This window comes from Oryctolagus cuniculus, chromosome 14, assembly GCF_051225735.1.
Source record: "Oryctolagus cuniculus isolate XC-2025 breed Fujian yellow rabbit chromosome 14, ASM5122573v1, whole genome shotgun sequence".
In the NCBI taxonomy this organism is placed as follows: Eukaryota; Metazoa; Chordata; class Mammalia; order Lagomorpha; family Leporidae; genus Oryctolagus; species Oryctolagus cuniculus.
In genome coordinates, this window is record NC_142880.1 from 39,767,642 (window position 1) to 39,790,929 (window position 23,288).

Genomic DNA, 23,288 nt, shown 5'->3' on the forward strand with positions numbered 1-23,288 from the left:
CCGGGTTCTAGTCCCGGTCGGGGCGCCGGATTCTGTCCCGGTTGCCCCTCTTCCAGGCCAGCTCTCTGCTGTGGCCAGGGAGTGCAGTGGAGGATGGCCCAGGTGCTTGGGCCCTGCACCCCATGGGAGACCAGGAAAAGCACCTGGCTCCTGGCTCCTGCCATCGGATCAGCGCGGTGCGCCGGCCGCAGCGCGCCGACCGCGGCGGCCATTGGAGGGTGAACCAACGGCAAAAGGAAGACCTTTCTCTCTGTCTCTCTCTCTCACTGTCCACTCTGCCTGTCCAAAAAAAAAAAAAAAAAAAAAAAAAGACTGATAGTCCTATAGGGCAACATAAAACCCATTTTAGTGTTAATAAACTGTAATGTGGCACCGTTCCATGAAGATGACGTGATTTCTGTTGCTAGCAATAATTGCATTTTGTTTTTCTTAGTAGTCCGTGGAAGTGGGTTCTGGAGATTGTACAGAACTGCTCTCCAGTGGACTCTGAGTTATGGCGTGTCATGTGGTTTACAGGGAGTTGTCAGAAAGTGGAGTTGAATAAGTCCATGCAGTTTTTCATAGGCCCCCTCCCGTCCCATAGATGACAGTGTTTAACTGGTGGGATCCCTGTGAGCGCTGTGCTCTGGTGACCTAGCGTTCAGCTCTAGAAAAGGCGGATGACACCGGCCTGTTGGAACAGGGCTCCCATTCGTTTCATACTCATTGCACCACGTGTGGGTCCTGGCCACAGACCTTGTCAGGTTTGGGGGTTTTGTGTGTGTTTTACTTAAAAGTATAGGTGTATTCTGTTTTTCCTGTCATATTCCAAGAATTTTAATAATAGCAACTTTTTGTCATTTATTTAACGCTTTTAGTTGAATAGCTGCATGTGATAAAAATTAAGCATTTCCTGGTCTGCTTGGGAATACTGAGCTTCTCAGGTCAGATTTCACTGACTTGAGGCTTGCTGAGTGAGGGTGCAGATGGAGACGTCCCTGAAAGGTTCCTCTCTTGAGCTTGTCCTCGGGAAGCACCCCCTGCACCCCCACAGCTCTCCAAACCAGCTTCCCATCCCAGAGGCTCCCAGGAGGAACACCGATTCCATAAACCAGAGCTGCTTATTGATACTCTACAGATAATACGTGGCTATTTTAGGATAATTGATGTACTTGCTTTTTTCAGACATGAAGCAACAGCATGTCATAGAAACGCTGATTGGCAAAAAGCAACAGATCTCTCTTGCAACGCAGATGGTCAGAATGATTCTGAAGATTGATGATATCCGTAAGCCTGGAGAATCTGAAGAATAAAGACAAAGATTAGAGTAAGATGAGCCAGTGAGATCCACTGCTGTGATTAAAGAATGGGTGTCTCGTGACGCGTCTGGTTATTTATTATGACATCCTTTTTCAGACTCTGTAGATGCTACAATAAAACAGCTGTTTGGTAACCATAGTTTCACGTGTTCAAAACTGTCATTCTAAGAATACTCTATCACAAGCTTTTGTATTCATTGTATTTTTTAAAGATATATTTACTTATTTGAAAGAGTTACACAGAGAGAGGAGAGGCAGAGAGAGAGGTCTTCCATCTGCTGGTTCACTCCCCAGTTGGCTGCAACGACCAGAGCTGTGCCGATCAGGAGCCAGGAGCTTCCTCTGGGTCTCCCACGTGGGTGCAGGGGCCCAAGGACTTGGGCCACCTTCTGCTGCTTTCCTTGGCCATAGCAGAGAGCTGGGTCGGAAGTGGAGCAGCCAGGACTCAAACCAGCACCCATATGGGATGCTGGCACTGCAGGTGGTGGCTTTACCTGCTGTGCCACAGCACCAGCCCCTGTATTCATTGTATTGAAGGGAGCTCTTTAATCTCCAAGTTTAGGGAATGTTCATTGTAACATCAAACAAATGCTGCCTTAATTAAAGGGGTTCAAGTAGACATTTTTCAGGCTTTTAAAGGTGGGTTTTTCTATTTTGTGTTTTGGCTTTTTGTTTTTCATTTTATATGGAAGGCAAAGAGACAGAGATCTTCCATCTGCTGGTTAATGGGTAAACATTAGGTTTGTTCTCAGCGTTTATTTTAGCATTGAGAGAAGTATGGACTTGATCCTCTTCCTGTCTAAACAACTGAATCTTTCGTTGTAGCCACCAGTGCTGGATGAGTATTTCCACTCCAGAATTAGGGGATGCCTTGGGTCCTGTTACTGGGTTACACCCCAGCATGACCTGGTGTTACACCAACGACAAGGCCACATCATCTGCTTTACTCTGGTCCTAACCCTGTCATAAACCCAGGTCACTTTGTCTACAGGGTCAGAGCTGGACACCAGCTGGACTCTGGCCAGGGGAGCAGTGACAACCCAGTTGTTTCACCAGAGGGACAGAGCTAGTGAGTTACAGTGATTACAGATGTGCAGAAGACCGGTGTGGGTTCTCATTGCTGGAAGAGTCAGTGGTGGTGACAGCCCTACAGTGGGCCGGTTCCGAGCACCTTCCTGACTGCCGCCCTTCTCCCAACCCAGTGGCGTGGGCCTGTTTCCTACTGTTCACAGCATCCCCAACGTCTCAGCCGGTGAGGGTGGAGTCTGCGCAGTCCCACGTGCTCTGACCCCAGAGTTCCATCTGGCCACCCGCCCTGCGGGTGCTGTGTGTGGCTCCAGAATGTTTGTGAAGTTCACTGAAATGCTACCGGAGCAGAGGGTCCTGCTGATCTGGTCACGGTCAGGTTCCCCAGAATTAGGATGTGGTGGCTGATGTACAAATTGGCGGGAGCAGTGTTCCAGGGTAATGAACCTAGATACTTTCAACTCTGTTTCATGTGTTTTCTCAACACATTGATGTATGGAGTGGTTTGCTACCCTGTGCAATTAAGGATATGTGCTAATAGAATTTGAATTATGGGATTATACAGCTGAGCATTGAAAACCCAACACCTGCTGAGCTGCAACCTCTTCGTGTTCCATCACAAAGTGGACTGTGGATTAGAGGTCACTTCAGGTGACCCTCACCTCCCACGTGTAGCAAAAATAGCCCCACGCGGCCGGCGCAGCGGCTCACTAGGCTAATCCTCCGCCTAGCGGCGCCGGCACACCGGGTTCTAGTCCCGGTCGGGGCGCCGGATTCTGTCCCGGTTGCCCCCCTTCCAGGCCAGCCCTCTGCTGTGGCCAGGGAGTGCAGTGGAGGATGGCCCAGGTGCTTGGGCTCCTGCCATCGGATCAGCGCGGTGCGCTGGCCGCAGCGCGGCGGCCATTGGAGGGTGAACCAGCGGCAAAGGAAGACCTTTCTCTCTGTCTCTCTCTCTCACTGTCCACTCTGCCTGTCAAAAAAAAAAAAAAAAAAAATAGCCCCACACGATGGCCAGTACCAGTGTTGCTTGGTGTCTGTGCTGCAGTTGTCGGGAGAATGTCTGAGCGGCTGGTCTGTTTATTTGATTGCATCTCTTGAATTCTCCGTTAATTCATTTTCTTCTCTTAATTAGAAAGCAGAGTCACAGAGAGCAAGATCTCCATCTGCTGGTTCACTCCCCAAATGGCTACGATGGCCAGGGCTGGGCAAGATCATAGCCAGGAGCCTGGAACTTCATCCTGGGTGGCAGGGACCCAAGCGCTTGGGCCATCTGCTCTCCCAGGTGCATAAACAGGGAGCTGGATTGGAAGTGGTGCAGCTGGGACTTGAGCCAGGGCTGTGTGAGATGCCAGCAATGGGCAGCAAGCTAACCCGCTGTGCCGCAGTGAGGGGGAGGGCCTTTGCCCTTAAACAGCTTCACTGTAGGTGTGGGAGTTTGGGGTCGAGTGAACACAGTTTGCTGCATGGAGGAGCTTGGAGCAGCCTTGCAGAATGTGGGTCAACTGAAGCCCAGACAAGGGGACACTAGAGACGCAGAGCTGCTGAGAACCAGTGTTGGCCATCAGGAGTGAGGAATCCACGTGAAAACCTGTACAGAATGCAAACCCCTGAGGTCCTGGGCTTTACAAGGGGCACGTGAGTCAGACGTGGCCTCCTGGACTAAAAGGCTGCGCCTTCACTGCTGACGTGTGTGCTGTTGGCACAGAAGCCATGGCAGGTAGAGCTGTGTGCATGAGTCAGTTACCACCACCCTTAAAAAACCAGCAGGCGTGCAGCCGGCGAAACTGCTGGGGTCACCCACGTCCCATTCCTGAGTCCCTGGGTTTGAGGTAGTGGTCCCTACAGACTGGGTTAGATACTTTTATCAAAATTGCGTCCACTTGTTGCTCCTTTTTTAAATGTGGATACGTGAACTTTTATCCACAGACATCACAATCTTGAAAACATTCACATGTGACTTGCGTTACATTCCAGACACTGCCAGTGAAAAGCCCTAGCTCGCGGGCGTTGGATGGGAGGACCCGGCAGAGAGCCGCGGGGGTCTTCAAGGATACTCCACACCCTCCACTCACCCTTTGTGCTGAGACTGACCTCCTGCTCACGCGCTAAGTACCGGGCTGGACCAGCAGGCCCCGCGCTTGCCCTGGGAGACTGGATCAGTGGGTGTTGCTCAGGGGGGCCCCCGGCTCCAGGCCTGGTATAATTCATCCAAGGGGGCCTGCTTTTATCCTCAACTTCACACAGTAGGTCTCACCCCCATGGACTGGAACAGTCAGATGTGAATCACAACCTCATGTTGCCTCAGCACCCAGGGGCTTGGTCACCCCTAACAGTTCCCGGTCCTGTGGTTCCTCAAGGTGGTTGTTCCGACAGCTGTCACCTACAACCCACTCCAGGTGAAGCCTGAGTGACGACCCACTGTTCCCCCACACACACACCCTGCGTGGACCAGTGAGAGTGGCTCCTGGAACTCCTGCCTACTGCTGGAAACCCACTCTGAGAACTCCACGGGGGGCCTGCGAGGCTCACGCACCAGGCCCCAACCAAGGCCTCAGCACACACATGCCCCTCACTGCTGCTGCCCACCCCCTGGTGAATGTGCAGGCCCCTACCCCCAGGCCTGCTTGCTCTGTGTCTGCCCCACCCATGCGCCTCATGCTGAGTCCTTTCCCAGCCAGGGTGCTCCAGAGAGTGGTGTGTTGAGGCCACAGGGGCATCTGCCATGTGAACACGTGTCCCGTGAGAGGGGCACTTGGAGAGACCCACAGCCAAATTCCCTGGAGCCCAGCAGGGCCAGTCTAGTCAACAGCCACCCATGGGAGACAGAACTCAAGGCCAAATGGGAGAAAAACACTTCACATGGCCAGAGTACATGCAGGACCCTGGGAGGTGCGGCACCGAGGTGCCCGCCATGTAACCCACCCACCAACACATGCAGACCACCCTGGGACCCAAAAATACCAATGTTGGCCAAACCACTGCCTAGGAGACTGGAGAGTGAGAACTAACCTGTCGTTGTCTAGTTGGCTTTAAAAGAAAACTAAAGGGGCTGGTGTTGTGGCATAGTGGGCTAGGCCTCCGCCTGGGGCACCAGCATCCCATGTGGGCGCCAATGCTGGTCCCAGCTGCTCCACTTCCGACCCAGCTCTCTGCTATGGCCTGGGAAGGCAGTGGAGGATGGCCCAGGTGCTTGGGCCCCTGCACCTACCTGGGAGACCCAGGGGAGGCTCTTGGCTTCGGATTGGCCCAGCTCAGTTGCGGCCATTTGGGGAGTGAACCAGCGGATGGAAGATCTTTGTTTCTCCCTCTCTCTATAATTCTACCTCTCAAATGAATAAATGAAATTAAAAAAAAAAAAAAAAAACTGCTGAAGCTGGCACTATGGCATAGCAGGTTAAGCCAGCAATACTGGCATCCCACATGGGCAGCAGTTCTAGACCAGGCTGCTCCACTTCTGATCCAGCTCCCTGCACATGCACCTAGGAAGGCAGTAGAATATGGCCCAAGTGCTTGGGCCCCTGCACCCACATGGAAAACCCAGAGGACACTCCTGGCCTCTGGCTTTGGTCTGGCCCAGCCCTGGGCTTTGTGGCCATTTAGGGAGTGAACCAGTGGATGGAAGATGTCTCTCACTGTCTCTCCATATCTCTCTCTCTATCCTTTTCAAATAAATAAAATAAATCTTAAAAAAAAAAACAAAAACCTACAATCTATGCCTTCTTGATTTGCCCTACCTATGTCTGTGTGTTGAAATGTTGCACTATATCCCAAAAAATTGCAAGTATTGCATGTTAATCAAAGACTTGAAAAATTTCATTTGCTTAGCTTGACAGAATTGAGTCAGCGGAACCCATATATTGCAATCTGTGAATGTGACAAATTCAGTTCTCCTAAGACAAAGGAAAATGTCTAAGCTTCTCATCTGGCCTGGCTTACAGTCCAAGTCTCCACAGCTTTGCCACATGAGTCACTGAACGATGCAGCCAGAGGCCAGGCCACACCTGAGCTGTCGCCTGTCCCCGTCCCTGAACGGCCCAGGGTGTCGCTCTATCATTCAGATTCTTCAGGCACTGACCTACTTCCTTACATTTTTATTTGATATACGTCTGCTAAATTGCTTTCAATAATTAACATTTCCAACTTTGTCCTTCCGATGCAACTACGAATTTCGGGATTCCCTACCTGCATTGTAGATACAGTGAAAATGAAATGATTTCTTACAAAGCACGTGTCTGGGTGAAAACCATTTGCACTTGACCGCCGCTACAGGTACTTGTTCAGCCACTCGATCAGATTCCTCCTTGCTTCTTCAATGTAGGGCTTGTCTTCAGGGGAGCAGTCTTCTCTCTTCCGGTGCACAAACCCGTGAGTCTGCCCAGAGAACGTCTTGATCTGATACTCAACTTTGCAGTGCTCCTTCAGCTTCTGGGTCAGCTGAGAGACCTGGTGTGGGAGAGAGTTCAGGATGATACGGTTTCCACTGGTTAGTAACATTCCTGTTCCCCAAATCGTCGGCAAGTGGTCATGAAAGACGGCCAGTATCAGCGCTCTGAATTATCGGCCAGTTCTGTAGCTGCACCGACTTCTTCACTTCTAACACAGTCCTGCCCTATGCCGCAGGAGAGATCTCAGCACTACAGAAAAACGAGACCACAGCGATTACAGATGCTGCAAGACCATGCGTGGGGTTCCGTCCCAGTAAACCCACTGAAAACCAGCGACGCCAGTGGGAGACGCGTTCACTCCTGCTCAAGACTGAACACCCTGGCTCGGCCACACGGCACACGGGGAGCCACACGCACTGCCGCTGCCCAGGATCACCAGGGAGGCTGGCAGTGCAGAGCGCCAGCCCTGAGCAAGCTCGGAACCCAGATGGTTGCTTTCGCACCATCGGGCGGCTGAACCATCGGCAGTCAAGGGCCTTCAGACTTGGAAATCATTTGCACTAATACATAAATTACTGACAACGGCCATTTCTAAATGACTGCTTTCTTCTGCTTTTCCTTATCAGCTTGCTGGATTTAACAAATCATGTCTTCAAGGACCCAGACTCTGTGGTCCCTGTGGTAGAGCCAGATCCTACCCGGCCTCTGCCGAGAGCACTTCCCTCGGCGATCGGTGCTCGGCAAACACCTCGTGCTCTGAGGGTTTTCCATTCCACTGTAAGTTCTGCTAAAGCACACACCCGCCCTTTAAAATTTCAATGCTGGGGGAAAAAAACTGAATTCAAGATTTTCTTCAAAATGTGAAATGCAAGAGGACTTTGAAACATTCATGCGAAATGGAATAGAAAGATAAGTTGGGGGCCGGCATCATGGCGCAGCAAGGTAAGCCACCACTTGGGACCCCAGCAAGTCCTGACTGCTCCACTTCTGACCCAGCTCCCTGCTCATGCACCTGGGACAGCAGCTGAAGATGGCCCAAGGGCCTGGGACCCTGCACCCATGAGGCAGACTCCTGGCTTAGGCCTGGCCCAGCTCTGTCCGTTTCGGGCATCTGGGGAGTGAGCCAGTGGGTGGAAGATGTTTATCGCTCCCTCTTTCTGTAACTCTGCCTTCCAAATATATAAAAAAATAAATCTAGGCTGGCGCAGTGGCTCACGAGGCTAATCCTCCGCCTGCGGCGCCGGCACCCCGGGTTCTAGTCCTGGTGGGGGCGCCGGATTCTGTCCTGGTTGCTCCTCTTCCATTCCAGGTCTCTGCTGTGGCCAGGGAGTGCAGTGGAGGATGGCCCAGGTCCTTGGGCCCTGCACCCGCATGGGAGACCAGGAGGAAGCACCTGGCTCCTGGCTTCAGATCGGCGCAGTGCACCGGCACCAAGACGCCGGCCTTAGCAGCCACTTTGGGGGGATGAACCAAAGGAAAAAGGAAGACATTTCTCTCTGTCTCTCTCTCTCTCACTGTCTAACTCTGCCTGTCAAAAAAAAAAAAAATCTTTTTTAAAAAGGCCGAGGGGTGGGGGAGAAGCCACTTACGTGCTCCAGGGGAATGGCGGAGTCATTTTCAGCAAAGATGAACAGCGTGGGGTTCTTTAAACTGTAAATGTCTCCGAAGTCCTTGACGACCCCTGAAAGTGAGATCAGGCGCGTGAGAGGGTGCCGTGCCAGCTGCTCGAGCTGGGTGTGGCTGTCCAGGTGTGCACTTCGGGGGCTTTCTTTGCCTTGCTTTCTCAGTTTTGTTAGCGTTTAAGCAATTCCGCAGAAGAGGCCTGGGTCTGAGAGAGACTGACTTGGGTCGTCCCACCCTCCACTTCGGCCCTTGGCACTCATCAGCCTGGCAGCCTGCTTGCTGTGCTGGGTAAAGACAGGAGCAGCCTGAGAAATGGGCTGTGCCTGCATTAACACGGAGGGGAGCATGCCCTCATTCTAGAAGTTTCTCCCCACCTCGGTGAGCCCCCCAGGTTCCAGTGAAATGCTCAGGGTGCTTTCCTTCCTGACAGGAGCGGCCTGTGCTCGAACCAGACCCCAGCCGCACGTGGTCCTGCACGGGGTTCTGAACGCTAGGTTTTCATCCTTATCTTAGAAATCTGAGATCAGCCATCCTGCGCTACCGGCCCTGCGGGTGCGCCCACTTCCCCGGGAAATCACCTAAACGCCGTGCAAGGTCAAGTAACAAGGAGGTCACCCCTACCCCCCGGCACACGGTAACTCCACTCCAAGGGGCAGGGAGCCACAGGGCAGGTGGCCGCCCGCCCTGCGCCAGCCTGGCAAGGCCACAGCCCGCAGCTCACGCACTGCACGGCACAGGCCAGAAGGTGGCGCCGGCGAGGCGGCTGTGCAGGAGCGCCGTCTGCTCAGTTACTCAAAGGCCATTCGGCCCTGTGTGCCCAAGGGCATGCGGCAATTTAAGGAATTCATTTCCTTTGTGGGAGGAAACTTTAGAGGATTTTTAAAATGCTAAAAGTAAGGAAAATAGAACCATTAAGCCAAATAAGAACCGGTAGTATAACTTCGGAATCAGTGCCTTCTTTGTAGAGAACTTTTGGGGGGTCTGAATCCTTCCTGGTCCTGTACTTAGCCTGTAGGTTCCGTATGTGGAGACAGTGTTCTTAGTTCAGTGTTCTGACAGCTTTGGTCTGCTTTCTTCAAAATGTGTACGTTGCTATTTACAGTCCAAAGTGGGTTTTTCTTTTTTTTTCATGCAGCTTGTTGGGGGCGGGGGGGGGGGGTGAAGGCAAATCTTACCTTTGAAAAAGATTGTCATCGATATTGCTTACAAAAAACAGTGCTTGAAATGAATCAGGAAGAAATGCTGTCCCTCTCCTAGTAAAGCAATGGAGCCCTCTGGGCGGCATTGTGGGGCAGCTGGCGAAGCCACCAGCTGCCACTCCTGCTGCTCCTCGTCCGATCCAGGTCCCTGCTAATGGCCTGAGAAAAGCAGCAGAGGATGCCCTGGTACTTGGGCCCCTGACACCCACATGGGAGACCCGGATGAAGATCCTGGCTCCTGGTTTCGGCCTGGCCCAGTGCTGGCTGTTTCGGCCATATGGGAAATGAACCAGCGGATGGAAAACCTCTCTCTCTCTCTTTAAAGTACATAAATAAACCTTAAAACACACACACACACACACACACACACAAAATGGAGCCTCCAGCAGAGGCCCAGCCTCCCACTGGGTTCCCAGGTCCGTAAGAGACCATCTGCTTAGGAAGGGGCTGTCTCTGCACTACTGGGGTTCCTGTGGCCCCTGCCACTCAGCCTCGCCCCGCGTGTCGCGGTGCACGGGGCACACGCACCGTAGACGCATACTCCGGCCTTGACTTCTGGGTACGTGGTCATGATATGGTGCACAGCAATGCCGCCCCAGCAGAAGCCCACGACGCCGATCCTCTGGGCACCGCAGTGTCGCTTCAGGTACTGCAGAACAGCCTCAACCTCCCTAGAAGAGAGCAGCAAGGCACCTGAGCGTCAGCAGGTGTGCCGCGGAGCCCACGGAGCCCGCGGAGCGCCGTGCCCTGGGTAACAGGGCCGTCTCCGCCGCTGCCATTTGCGATGGTCGATGAGTCTTACTCATCGCCCAAGGGACGCACTGTCCCAAGTCATGCAACGGCCAAGCCAAGCACCCGGCAGAGCCGCAGGCATGCGGAGCCCTTTCCAGGACACAGCTTTGGCCGGCTCACTTCCCAGCTGAGAGCAAGATCCTGGGAGCGCCCCCATCGCCTCTGCCCGGAGACGGACAAGTCCCCAAACACTGTCATCCCCTGAGGAACCCCCAGCCAGCCAGCACTGCTGGTCCACTCCTGCGCCCAGAGTGCAGCGGAATCTGGATGGTCGCCAGGACTTCGCAAGCCACAGTGGGGCCAAGCGATGCCTCTGCCAAGGGCTTGTTTGGAACCTGGAGTGCATTTTCCACGAGAAGCGCTGCACTGACGCTGAGGCCAGCGGGAAGCGCTGCTTGATCCAATAGCGGAGAAACGCTTTAGGGCTGCAAGCTTTCAACAGCACAGAGCAGTTCTAGGCACTTTTCCTTTTACTCAGCACGTGCGTTTGGGCACGCTTTTAAACAAGCACCCATGCTGCTCTGTGCCCACGTGGTTATTCCCACGATGCCACAAGAGCAGGAATTCAGTAATTCTGCAAAATAAAATGTAACCAGCAAGAGATTCTATTGCTTTGGCTTTTAACTTTTCTTCAATGCTTTGGTCTCAAAAATAACTACCTTAGTCGGAAGAAAGCGGAAGGTGTTTCTATAAGACATTGTTGAGGGGCCAGAGCTGTGGCACAGGAAGTTAAGCCTCCACCTGTGGCACCAGCAGCCCACGTGGATGCCTGTTCCGGTTTTGGCTGCTCCTCTTCCTAGCCAGCTCTCTGCTGTGGCCTGGGAAAGCAGTGGAAGATGGTCCAAGTGCTTGGGCCCCAGCACCCACCTGGGAAACTCAGAAAAATCTCCTGGCTCCTGGATTCGGATTGGCCCAGCTCTGGCTGTTGTGGCCATTTGGGGAGAACAGCGGATGAGGATCTCGCTCTCTGTCTCTCCTGTTTGTAACTCTGCCTCTCAAATAAATAAATCTTCAAAGAGAAATAAATAAAACATTCTTGAGCTGAGCTGGATGAACACTGACTTGCTTTGGTTGCTCAAGACTGTTCCCTGCAATTCTAGAAACACCAGGCTCCAGCTTGGGATGAACTGCTCCTCCCCACCATATCTGTGGGGGCTCAGCCTGCAGTTCTAGGAGTCGAGGATGTGGTCTGGGCCTGACCAGAGCGCAGCAACCTCGTGGCCACAATCACTGGTTCAAGGGCAGGCTTTGCCGTTAATCAAAACCAAGTGCACAAAATGAAACTTTCTGGGTGAGAAGCCAATGGAAGGCTGGAGCTGCTGCAGCCATCCTGCTACCTGGAGGCGAGAGCTGCCCAAAATTGGAGCCAACACCCAAGATACACAGCTGTGAGGTGTTGCTAGGATCTTTCAAACTACAGACCAGTATCTACTTCTATCTCTTTTCTGTTCTACAAACCAACAAATCCATGACTGCTTCCATGGTAAGCATTTGGAATGAATTTCCTGTCACAAATGAAGACACAGGACTGCACATGGGGACTCCTGATGGGCACTTGTACAACGTCCCGCTGGGCACCCAGGGCATGGAGAATTTATCAGAGGGGGAGCAGCCTTGTGTGGAGACATGATGCCCTGGTGCTGCGGGAGGGACTCTATCAGCGGTGACCCAGGACATCCGTGGCTTCCACGTGGCCTCCTCAGGCCGCACTCACAGCCGCACCTGCTGATGACTTACTTATTGATCTTCCTGGCGTTTCTTGACTTCACCCACTCAGGGAAGATGGACCAGTCACCAGAGGGGCTCCATGGCTCTTGGCCCACAAAGAAATCCGGAAGGATGGTTCTGGAAAACATGAACATGAGGCGGCTTAGCTTCAGAGCTTCATGCCATGCGTTCAGTACGTGCTGGGCGGAGCTGGCTTTGCGGGGCTGGCACTCAGCACAGCGGTAAAACCACCACCGGCAACACCAGCATCCCATGGCGGGGCCTGTTCAGGACCCGGCTGCTCCACTTCCAATCCAGTGCTCTGCTAATGCACCTGGGAAAGCAGCGGAGGATGGCCCAAGGCCTTGGGCCCCAGCACACGTGTGGGAGACCCGGATGGAACACCAGCCTCCTGGCTTCAGCCTGGCCTGTCTGTGGCCTCTTGGGGAGTGAACCAGCAGACGGAAGATCTCTATGTCACTCTCTCTCTCACTCTCTCTCCCCAGCTCAAGAACTTGCTACATTGGTGATTCTGCCTCCTGGAGGAGGGGAAGCGGAAGTCGTGAAGGGCACATGTGAGCACAGCCGAGGCCACGGAGGGCCAGGGCAGAGCATCTCGGCTTTCACAGCCACAGGTGTTACCCAGCCCTGAGAGATGACAAGGCCATCAGCAGGGCACCTCCTGTGAGACAGTCCAGCACAGGACCCAGGGCACCTGGGCGCCTGCCCGAGGCAGGCAGCTCTCAGGGCCCCATCTGCCCGGGGACGTTGCACCTCCATGGCCAAGGCGCCTCCCGGCCTTTCCCATTAGTCTCGGATCAGAGGACACACCTGGTGAGCACATGACCATGACCAAGCACTTTTCATGGCCTCTGCCCACGCTGCCAATGTGGCACAGACTCCCGCCCCGAGGGCAAGGTCTACAGCGGTTCCTAGCAGAGGCCCCACAGAGAGAAAGCATGCCAGGCTCACGCAGCCCATGTTGTCCTGCTGTGCAAGTCAACCCAGGAGGCCCGGAGCCAACACTGCTCCCTCATGCAGCAGAGGGGAGGAGGACGCTGGAACCGGGGTCGTGTGGCCTGCCCAGTCCCCCAAACGCTTTCTGCCATGGCAGGCTGGCCCAGCAACCCAGGGGGATCACCTTGAGGGCAGCAGCAGGGGTATCTGCTCTTCTCTGAGGTCCTGAGTCCAGCTAAAGGCCCCACCCAGTCCCCGCTGGCTGCAGCCGGGTGCACGTTTAAGCCCCACTCTCCTAAGCTGCACCAGCAGCTCCTAGCAGCCGCAGCTCCTTCCTCAGGCCCCGCAGAAGAACTCAGGGCTGTGAGCCATGTAAAGCCTTCTGCTCTGGGTTCTGCTGGGCCAGGAGGCAACTGGAGCTGGTTGCTCTTGTAAGACCGGGCTTGCTCATGGAGAGCAGGGATGTGAGCCAGCCACTTCCCGCTCGACATGAGGTCTGCGTCACGTTGCGCAGGGTGGCATTCCTGTAAACCAGTCTCTCTTCCAGCAGAGGCCGGCGGGCTCGCAGGTTGCCAGCCTGTCTGAGAAAACACAGGAAACCCAGGCGGAGCCAGTTCCAGTCTGGCTGGGCACGAAGCTTTCTGTAGCCAGAGAGGAAGGCAGGGTCCCCTCTCCTTGGTGCTTTATGGAAGCTCTGACTGCGCCAGGGCAGCGAGGAGCGGGCCGTGAGTGCCAGCCACCTGGCAGGACAAAGGCATGAACTCGGAGCCCAAGCGAAGTCTCCCCGTGCCGATTCTGGAACCCAGTCTAACACATGGGGCCATGACAGTGCACATTGGGACCAGGAAGACATACAGAGACCCCCCTCCTCCCCCATCCACGCAGGATGGGATGCTCCAAGGACCAAGTACTGGGTCCACTTCCGAGCCTGTACGGTCTGGCCCAGGTGTCCGGAGCCTGTGTCTGGCCACAGCCCCACGAGAGGAGAAGAGTCTCAGTGTCTCAGGAGCCTGCAGAGCCGGGTGCTCCTAGGAAGACCGGACATCCAGGGGTTGGGGTGCGAGCAGGTGCGTGTTTCATGTCTTATCCCATTTCCCACTTACCTTCCCACAGTGAGATAAGGAAGCAGATGATGTAAATGAGAACAGAGTCCTGTTGGTTTGTGTTTTGTTTGTTTTGTTTCTTGCCAAATGGAACAAAGGAGACCATGGGAATTTAGCTGACTTTAGGCAAAGGAAGATTTTATACCTACGTGTATCCATTTCCTGCAATCATATCCGCTATATATCTGGTATTGGGCAGCTGCCAGCCAAAGATATCCTGAATGACGATCACAGCTTTGCCTGTATCCATGGGGGGTTTGGTGAGGTAAGCCTTGATGTGCTCCACTTGGACTTCATGCCCCATCCCGCCATACTCCATCCTGTGGCCAATGTCGCACGGGCACGGCTGAGCTTCATTCGCCATCGTAGGTGCTCAAGTTGGACTACACAGAGAGAGGCACGACGGTATATTCTGAGAGGGAGAGACACAGAGAAAGACAAACATCTTGTATCTGCTGGTTTACTCTCCAAATGGCCACAAGGGCCAGGGCTGGGCCAGGCCAAAGCCAGGAGCCCGGAACTCTGCCTGGGTTTCCCCAGTGGGTGCAAGGGCCTCAAGCATTTGGGCCATCTTCTGCTGCTTTTCCAGTGCATTTGCAAAGAGCTGAATCTGAAGCAGAGCAGCTGGGACTCGATCCACTGCTCACTTGGGATGCTACCCTCGCAGGCAGCGGCTTAGCCTGAAAAATGACAATGAAAACAATGGCTAGCCCAAGTCGATACAATCAACACAGGGGAACTAGAAAAACCCTTTGCAGCCTGGAACAGAGATTAGACAAGAAGACAGAATGAAAAGAAATGAAACATCTATAAGCCTGGGGGTAAGAGCAGAATATGCCCTGAGTCCACTCGGGCTGCTATAACGAAACACCGTGTACTGGGAGCCCCATCAACAACCCAATATCACCCACAGTTCAGGAGGCTGGAAGTCCAAGTTCAAGGTGTCCGTTGAGTGTCTGCCTTGTGGTTCAGAGATGGTGCCTTCTCCATGTATCAGGTACTGGCTAGCTGTCCCTTATAAAGGCACTAATCTCACACTAATCCCATCATAAGGACTCCACCCTCAAGGCCTAATCACTTCCCAAGGCCTTGCCTCCGTCTGTTGTCACCTGCAGGGCTAGGACTTCAACCTTTGAATTTAGAAAGTAGACAGAGACCAAAGCAAACCTACAAAGAGAAAATAATATAAAAATAAAACAAAGTCCAAAGGGAATAAAATCTGATTCGTTGAAGAGTTATGAAACAGGCAATCTACCACAAAACTGAGTGATACGAGAGGAAAAAAATGATCAGTGCCCACACACGCAAACAGTGTCCTCAGGGTTAGAAGGAAACCCAGATGTGCTGGGAAGAAGAGTGGCCATCTCTGGCTTGATTTGAAGTATCACTGAAGCTGCCACTGTCAAAAGAGGTTGTCAGACGGCCAGGACGGCGATGCTGAGAAGGCAGAAGCATCTGGATGGCCCACAGGCAAAGCCAGCTGTTGTGCAGATGCAGGCAGACTACATGTGCGGGCACTGGACAAAAAGATAGCCAGAGGGGACCGTGACTGGAGAAGCAGGTGCCGAGGAGAGGAGCGCTTCGGCTTGTGGGGTGGGGTGGGGTGCCCATCAGATGCCCCCTAGGAAAGAGCAGTCTGCAGAACAGTGCCCAGGGTGGCCCGTTTACATGGGAGATAATCGACCTCACTGTTACTCAAGGAAATGATACCCAGAACAACTCGGAAACGCCATTTTTCGTCTTATACATTGCAGGATTGGTGCCTCATAGGGAAGAGGGAGGGGCTGAAGGTTGATGCGAGTGCTGCAAAGCAGTCAGCCAAGACCTAGCAAGGTTAACGACAGGGCAGCCCTCTTAGAGCACCGGGCTTTGTCATCCCGCTTCCTGCTAAGGTGTACCCTGGGAGGAGCCCGTGACGGCCCAGTACTGGGCTTCCTCCTGCACGTGTGGAAGATGAATGGAGCTTCTGCTTCCCGGGTTTGGCCCAGCCCTGGATGCTGCTGCAAGCATTTGGGGAGTGAAGCAGCAGATGGAAGGCCTCGCTCTCTTTCTCTCTCTGCCCCCCACCTCGCTCTCACTCTCTCCTTCTCTCTGGCTCTCTTCTCCCTTCCTTCTCAAATGAATAAAAGGAAATAAACTTTTAAAAAGCAATTAAAAAAAAAGTAAAGATAACCAGCAATCCAGAAATCCCAGCACTGGATGGATTCTGTAAGGAAACTGACAGAGAGTTGTGTGTGTGTGTCCATGTGTACATACTGTGGAAACAGAGCCATGTGCTTTGTGCCCTGATGTAATGGAACAGTTAGAAACAAAATAGCTGATCATAGAGCAGAACGGGACAGACTGACCTGGTCATTGTTGGTGGTTAAATTGTGGCCCCCAAAAAGATAAGTTCACATCCTCTCCTGCAGTTCCTGTGAATGTGACTTTAATTGGGAATAAGGTCCTTTGCAGATGGCATCAAGTGAAGGTGAGGCCATACCGGATTAGCATAGGCCCTGAATTCAAAGCCAGGCCTTTTGGACACAGAGACAGGCCTGCAGGAGAGAGGGCTATGTGAGGGCAGAAGCAGAGACTGGAGGGTGCTTCCACCAGCCCAGGAAGGCTGCGGACTGCCAGGAGCTCCCAGAACCTGGAAGAGGAAGGACGAATTCCACGCCGCAGGCTTCAGAAAGAACACGGTCATGCTGACACGATGACTGCGGGCTTCTGGCTCCAGAACTGTGAGGTCAGAAATACTTGTTGTTTTAAGTCACCCAGTGTTTGCTAATTTGTTCCATCAGCAAAAGGTAAGAAATTCATTCATAAAAAGAGTATTATGGGGTAGGGGTTTGGTGTAGCAGTGAAGACACAGCGTGGGACACCCATTTAGTCCTAGCTCCACCTCAGGGGCAGCAGGTAATGGCTCAAGAGGTCGGGTCCCTGATACCCATATGGGAGACCTGGATTGAGTCTCTGACTCCTGACTGTGGCGTGCTCTAGCCCTAGTTGTTGACATCATTTGGGGAGTGAACCAACAGACAGAAATCTCTGTGCCTTTCAAATAAATAAATTTTAAAAAGAATATTACATAGAAGTTCAATGAAAAACCACTTATATTTCTCAAATGATAAACCTCAAAAACAATGCTATGTAAAAAAGAAAACTGCTATTTTTTTTTTTTTTGACATGCAGAGTGGACAGTGAGAGAGAGAGAGAGAGAGAGAGAGAAAGGTCTTTCCTTTGCTGTTGGTTCACCCCCCGATGGCTGGCATGCTGTGGCCAGCGCACCGCGCTGATCCAAAGGCAGGAGCCAGGTGCTTCTCCTGGTCTCCCATGCGGGTACAGGGCCCAAGCACTTGGGCCATCCTCCACTGCACTCCCGGGCCACAGCAGAGAGCTGGACAGGAAGAGGAGCAACCAGGACAGAATCTGGTGCTCCAACTGGGACTAGAACCTGGTGTGCCGGCGCCACAGGCAGAAAACTGCTATTTTCAAATTTTTGAAACTTATTTTCATCTCTCTCAAAAGGCAGAGAAAGACACAGAGTGATCTTGTACCCACTGATTCACCTCCCAAATGTCTGCAACAGCCAGGGCTAGGCCAGGCTGAAATCAGGAGCTGGGAACCCAACCTCAATCGCTCACATGGGTGTCAGGGATGCAAGTACTTGAACCATCATCTGCAGCCTGCCTGGGTGCACATTAGCAGGAAGCTGGAATCAGAAGCAGAGCTGGCGGTGACACCCAGACACTCCAAAGAGGAACGTGGCCATCCCAAGCAGTGTCGTAACTGCTGCACCAAACACCCACCCACAAAGAGCTATTCTGATGCTAGGTGAATACTAAGAACCAAAAACAATATGTATTTTAGTAATAAGCAGACCGCAGTAAAAATATCATGCATGGAAATCAAGAGTAATATTTACAGGACAGGAAGTGGGAACGGATGGACTGCGGGTTTTAATTGTATTTATATTTCATTGCCACAAAATGCTTTGACTGGAAGTGCAGAGGACAAAATGGCAATAATCTTTTAAGTGTAGGTAATGTGCAAATGGCATTACTGAATATCCTTAGTATTTCACAATCAGAAATAAATGTAAAATGATTTTTTAAATGTTTAAAATAAAGTCATCAGACATTGAGGAGAAAGAAAGTAATGAGTAGTTCTTCAGCAAGGAGATCTGACTCCTGTTTCCATGGTTTTGTCTGGAGTACAAGCTGCATTACAGAGCCATTAGCAGCAACAGACATCCGAACGTTTCGGCACAGAGAGCGGCCCTACTGCACAGAGTGCCCTACTGCACTGTTGTTGGGAGTGATGCTTGGGGCTGTCCTATGAGGACTCAGGGACTCCACAAAAATCCTGGTCACTCCCAAGTCAACTCTACTCTACATCTCTTCATTCTGTCTTCTGTTGATAATGACTTTTTGTGGCTGGCAGGTCTCTGGACGCATCCCACAAGGCGTTCTCCCACAGAAAGAGACAGCAGCCAGGAAAGGCCTGGGTGTGCTGTCTGTCAAAGGCTGACCCCATCCCAGACAGCCCACGTGGGCACAGCAGCTATGCCACGCCTGTGGGTTCAAGGCCAAGTCCACTAGAGGCAGGGCAGGCAAAGTTCCTCCTGTGGACCCTGGCCAGACTCTCCTGACTGTACTGCAACCACATTTTCTTTAGAGACACTTTCCAGGACGTCTGCTGCCCCACACAAAGGACACAGTTTTGAAAAGATAATTTTCAGGGAGTAGGTGTTTAGTCTAGCAGTTAACACACCTGCGTCCAAGATCAGTGTACCCAGGTTCTATTCCCGGCTCCGACTCCTGATTTCACTTCCCTGCTAAAGGATAACCTGGGACGAGGCGCTGATGGCCAAGTGACTGGGTCCCTGCCACACACACAGGAGACCTCAGATGAGTTCCTGGCTTCTGGTTTTAGCCCTGACCCAACTCCAATCCAGCCCAGGTATAGTGATAAAGACTTCCAGCTAGGTAGACGGGGCCCAGAGGGGCTCCTTGAGTGAGCAAAGTCAAGCAGCTGGCCTCTGTGAAGGATGCTGATGTCTTTTTTTTTTTTTTTTTTTTTTTGATAGGCAGAGTGGACAGTGAGAGAGAGAGACAGAGTGAAAGGTCTTCCTTTTCTGTTGGTTCACCCCTCAATGGCTGCTGTGGCCAGTGCGCTGTGCCGATCTGAAGCCAGGAGCCAGGTGCTTCTCCTGGTCTCCCATGGCGAAGTGAGCCGTGGCGCTGGCAGGAGTCTGCAGTTCTAATCACTAGCATTCATGTCCTGTGATCATGAAGAATTAGGAGCGCAGACAAGGAAGAGTGTGGAAAGCAGAAGTAGTTCACTGCAAAACAAAACAAAAAACAGAGGAAGCAAAAGCAAGAGCTGCCGGCAGCACCTCGAGGGTCCCTGGAGGAGGAGCTGTTGAGGGCTGATTGCCTCGTGGTTTTTATGGGCTGCAAGAGGGGATGTTCTCTGATGGGCCCTGGAGAAGCGATGGTTTTGATTGGTTAATTGGGTAAAGGTTAAGTCTCCAATCGTGACTCAATAAAGATGCATAAAATTCTCATTACCTAGGTCAGTTACAACAGTGCAGAAGATCTTGATTAAAAGGACATCAGCATGCTGGCACCGCAGCTCAATAGGCTAATCCTCCGCCTGCGGTGCTGGCACCCCGGGTTCTAGTCCCAGTTGGGGCGCCAGATTCTGTCCCAGTTGCTCCTCTTCCAGGCCAGCTCTCTGCTGTGGCCCGGGAAGGCAGTGGAGGATGGCCCAAGTCCTTGGGCCCTGAACCCACATGGGAGACCAGGAGAAGCACCTGGCTTCAGATCGATGCAGTGCGCTGTTCCGTGGCAGCCATTTGGGGGGTGAACCAACAGAAAAGGAAGACCTTTCACTCTGTCTCTCTCTCTCACTGTCTAACTCTGCCTGTCAAAAAAAAAAAAATACAAAAAACAAACAAAATAAAAACACTGCAGACTCCTGAAAGAATAGCAGGCATTTGGGGAGTGAACCAGCAGATCTGAGCTGTCTCTATAGTGTTCTGCCTCTCAACAACAACAACAACAAAAAAGTAAAAGACTGTCCTGCAGATATAAAAATCAACATGTATTAAGGATTTCATTTCACTCACATCACAAGATGGATGTTCTGACTGCCTCAAAAGACAGCCAAAAGAGCACAGATTTATCCCGGAGAGTGAGGTTACCAGGAATTCTAAATGGAGACAAAGTATTTTTCAGAGAGAAGAATATTAGTTAGTTTTCTAGGAGACATGAGAGAATCCACAAATATATTGCTGTCAGTTACCCATGAGATAGAAAGTGGCTCACATGCAGACAGTCCAAAGGGTGACCCACAGATGGGTCCCAGTTGCCACTGCACACCATATGGCCCTTCGTGGGAGTGATAAGTTTCAGAGCTATGTATGACATGTATGGTCCTCAGTACTCGTGTGTTGCATCTGACACACATGGCAAGTCTGTGTCAGGAAAGGCTTTTCTGCGGCATGGCAGGTGTGCTTGGGGCTACCCCCTGGCCACCTGAGATCTAGCCTCTGGTCTCCACCAGTAAGGTACCCCTCCTGGTGCCAGGGATGGCCAGGATGCGTCCCTGCAAGGGACACCCTGGTGGCATATCTTTGGCAAGGCTCATACCAGCAAGTAGCAGAATGGCCTGTGGCTTCCGCATAAGCATTCACGCACAATGCCAAAGGCCCACCCCTCTACAGGGTGACTTTTGGGCCCCTCCAGCCGTGGAGGGTCTGATCTACAAACTCCCCGGAGCTCCTGGCTTCCTGCTGCACTCCGCCTGTGCCTTCCAGAAGCATTCCTGTACTCCGTATGGATCTGCACTTCTCGACTTCTGTTTTGAACCAGTTCTAACACCTGCCTGTTCCCCCCCTTTAACCAATACAACAACATCTTCACCTGCTCACTTTTATATCTGGCACAAGTCAACATTTTACCTTCTGCTGAAAAGGATCCTTTAGCCACATTACTGAACTTTGTTTCCTTCTCTCCACTGGAAGGAAGGAAGCAAGGTGGCAGAGGGTGGCAAAGTGTGTCCAGACTGTGGTTTCCCTGCATCCACACCCCCAGGATGGACACATGTCAGCAGACAGACCTCACTACACAGCAAGAATGGAGAAAGCCTGGATTTGGAGTCTGAGCAGAGACTGAAGGGGACAAGGTCGAGGAGCAAATCGCTGGGATCTCTGGCGACTTGAATCCAGGAACCCGTGCACAGGTTCCGGAGGATGCTCCAACATGGGAAGGTGTGGCTATAGGGGAAGGGCTGGTGTTTTTTCCTCTCCTGGTTAAACATTGTAGGGGTTGTGGATTGCATGACCTTCGACTATCAAAGGCAAGGTGGGGCCAACCGTAACCCTCATACCTCTCCACAGGGTGTCTGGTTTGGATAACATTAAGGAGACAGCTACCTGCAGTGGTGCACGCACACATGCACCGGCACTCGTCTTTGGCCTTCTCTCCCGCCCTTCCCAGGCCGGCACAGGCTACCCCAGACGCCCAGCTCTGACCACTAAACTTTAAATGGGCTTTGAAAACAACAGGTGGCCTCTCCCCGCTGCGGCAAGTGGGTCTGCCCAGCGCTGGCAGTCCTGGCCCGGCGCCCTGGTGCACGCTGCAGATTCTTGGCAGCACCCATGGCGCGCCCAGGATGTGTCACTCTGAGACCCAGCAGCTCCCCTCTGAATCCGCACCCAGAGGATCCGCCGCCAGGCGCGCGCGGTGGTGGGGGGATTGTTTGGGGGGGGGTATGCCTCAAATATGCTTGTGTTTTCCAGTTTCACTTCCCTAAAAAAGTATGCAACCAGCACGTCCCACTGCAGGGAAAGACCTACAAAGGGCATTTAGTGGCAGACGGGAAGGTCCGGCGGCCCGGAGTTAAAGGGCACAGCCAGGTCCGCACGCGGCACGATCGCAAGCGCTTTGCAAAAGCGCAGCTGAGCCCCCACCCCCACCCCCAGGCTCACTTGGGGGCGGCCGGCGCGGGACTCCGGCAAGGGCAGCCTAAGAACTTTTTGCGACTCTGATTTGAGAACGGCCCTGGGTAAGGTGAATGCCTCACCTGTGCACGCGGCGACCCCGCGCGCGAGCGCCCGCACAGTCCAGCCCCCTAGGGCCTCATGATCCCCAGGGACGCGCACATACCTGGTCCGCGGCCGCCTCTCCACTCGGCTCCCGTGGGAAGGCAGCGGGGCCGCCCGGGGCTCTCGGAGCCGGACTGGGACGGCAAGGGGGAGGCGCCTCGGCGGGGCGGGAGGGGTCGCGCGAGCTCTGCTCCGATTCTTGGCCGGAGCCGGGAGGGAGGGGAAGGAGCAGAGCCGTGGGGGGAGGAGGCAGAGGACAGCCGGCCTGGCTCTCGGCCTTGCAGCTTCTATTGGAAATCGCAATGAGGTTGTTGTTCTTATTTTAAATAAATATTTGCCTTGCATATTAACATTTTTAAATTTATTTCAGAGTCAGAGCTCCTATCCACCGTTCACTCTGCAAACGCCTGCAGGAGGTGTGCTGGACGCAACCTGGCTCTCTGGGGGTGTCAGCTGGGGGGGTGCGCTTAGTCACGGGGCCCATCCCTTGCTCCAGCACCTGGGCAGTTTTAAAAGTAATTAATTACATGGTTCATACTTGGACTCTGAGGCCCTTAATTTTGTCTGCACACCTGACCAACCTTGTGATCTCGCCTTCCAGTGGCCACAGAAGTCAGGAAGAAAACAGGGAGAAAGGCGGGAAGAAAACGGGAAGAAAGGCGGATCAGGAAGAGAAGTGAGGCAGAGACAGGAAACCTGAGCTCCAGGTTTAGGCAGGCTCCGGTGAGAAGCCTTCTTCACTGAGTGGTGGCCCAGTGGATGGGTGCCCCTGCCCTCAGGGGGTCTCTTCAGGAGAAAGATGCAACTCCTTTAAAGTTCCCTGACAGCACAGGGGTGTCTGGTGGTGACCTACTGCCAGCAGAATCCTGCGGGAGCTCTGAGATCTAGAAAGACAAGATGGGTGCAAGGGGTGTCCGCTGGACACGCACAGCTCTCCCTAGAAGCAAGGCTTTTTCTGTAAGACTGATTTAAAGCATCTTTCAACACGCTGAAGTACCGTTTACAAAGAAAGAATAGACATGACTAATTATGTATCATTTTTCTCCCCTAAATTTAGCTCCCTAAGTATCGTTACTACCTCCTATTTAATGACACTGCTATTA

At 52.8% G+C, this 23,288-nt stretch overlaps 2 protein-coding genes and 1 long non-coding RNA gene across 7 annotated transcripts in view; 2 read left to right on the forward strand and 1 right to left on the reverse strand.

Moving 5' to 3' along the window:
- Positions 1-1,437, forward strand: part of CCT5 (chaperonin containing TCP1 subunit 5) — a 13,593-nt gene extending 12,156 nt beyond the window's left edge. The window contains exon 11 of the mRNA XM_002714099.6: positions 1,165-1,437. Within this exon, the coding sequence (XP_002714145.1) occupies positions 1,165-1,292 (128 nt within the window). The 3' untranslated portion in view covers positions 1,293-1,437. The remainder of the gene's footprint in view (positions 1-1,164) is intronic.
- Positions 815-22,288, reverse strand: CMBL (carboxymethylenebutenolidase homolog). Of its 5 annotated transcripts, none has more exons than XM_008262061.5 (7): positions 22,247-22,288; positions 14,240-14,502; positions 12,061-12,168; positions 10,060-10,202; positions 8,299-8,390; positions 6,546-6,767; positions 815-1,281 (listed from the first exon to the last, which is right to left on the reverse strand). In XM_008262061.5, the coding sequence occupies exons 2-6, from the start codon at positions 14,452-14,454 to the stop codon at positions 6,588-6,590; spliced, it is 738 nt and encodes a 245-aa protein (XP_008260283.1). In that variant the 5' UTR covers positions 14,455-14,502; positions 22,247-22,288; the 3' UTR covers positions 815-1,281; positions 6,546-6,587. The 5 variants fall into 5 exon arrangements, with proteins under 5 accessions (XP_008260283.1, XP_069912682.1, XP_089168725.1 ...); XM_070056581.2 differs by having other exon boundaries at positions 22,164-22,288; XM_089312599.1 differs by lacking the exon at positions 22,247-22,288 and adding an exon at positions 20,206-20,290.
- LOC149122304 (uncharacterized) lies at positions 3,457-5,688 on the forward strand. Its single transcript, XR_016220077.1, has 2 exons — positions 3,457-3,606; positions 4,299-5,688. It is a non-coding gene; the product is annotated as an uncharacterized LOC149122304 (long non-coding RNA).
- Positions 22,289-23,288: the final 1,000 nt, after the last annotated feature.

Coding starts and splice junctions, on each gene's coding strand:
- CMBL (XM_008262061.5), bottom strand. CDS start 14,454: ATGGCGAATGAAGCTCAGCCGTGCCCGTGCGACATTGGCCACAGGATG. Junction 12,169..14,239: donor ATTGCAGGAAATGGATACAC/GTAGGTATAAAA, acceptor CATGTTTTCCAG/AACCATCCTTCCGGATTTCT. Junction 8,391..10,059: donor GGCCGGAGTATGCGTCTACG/GTGCGTGTGCCC, acceptor TCTCACTTTCAG/GGGTCGTCAAGGACTTCGGA.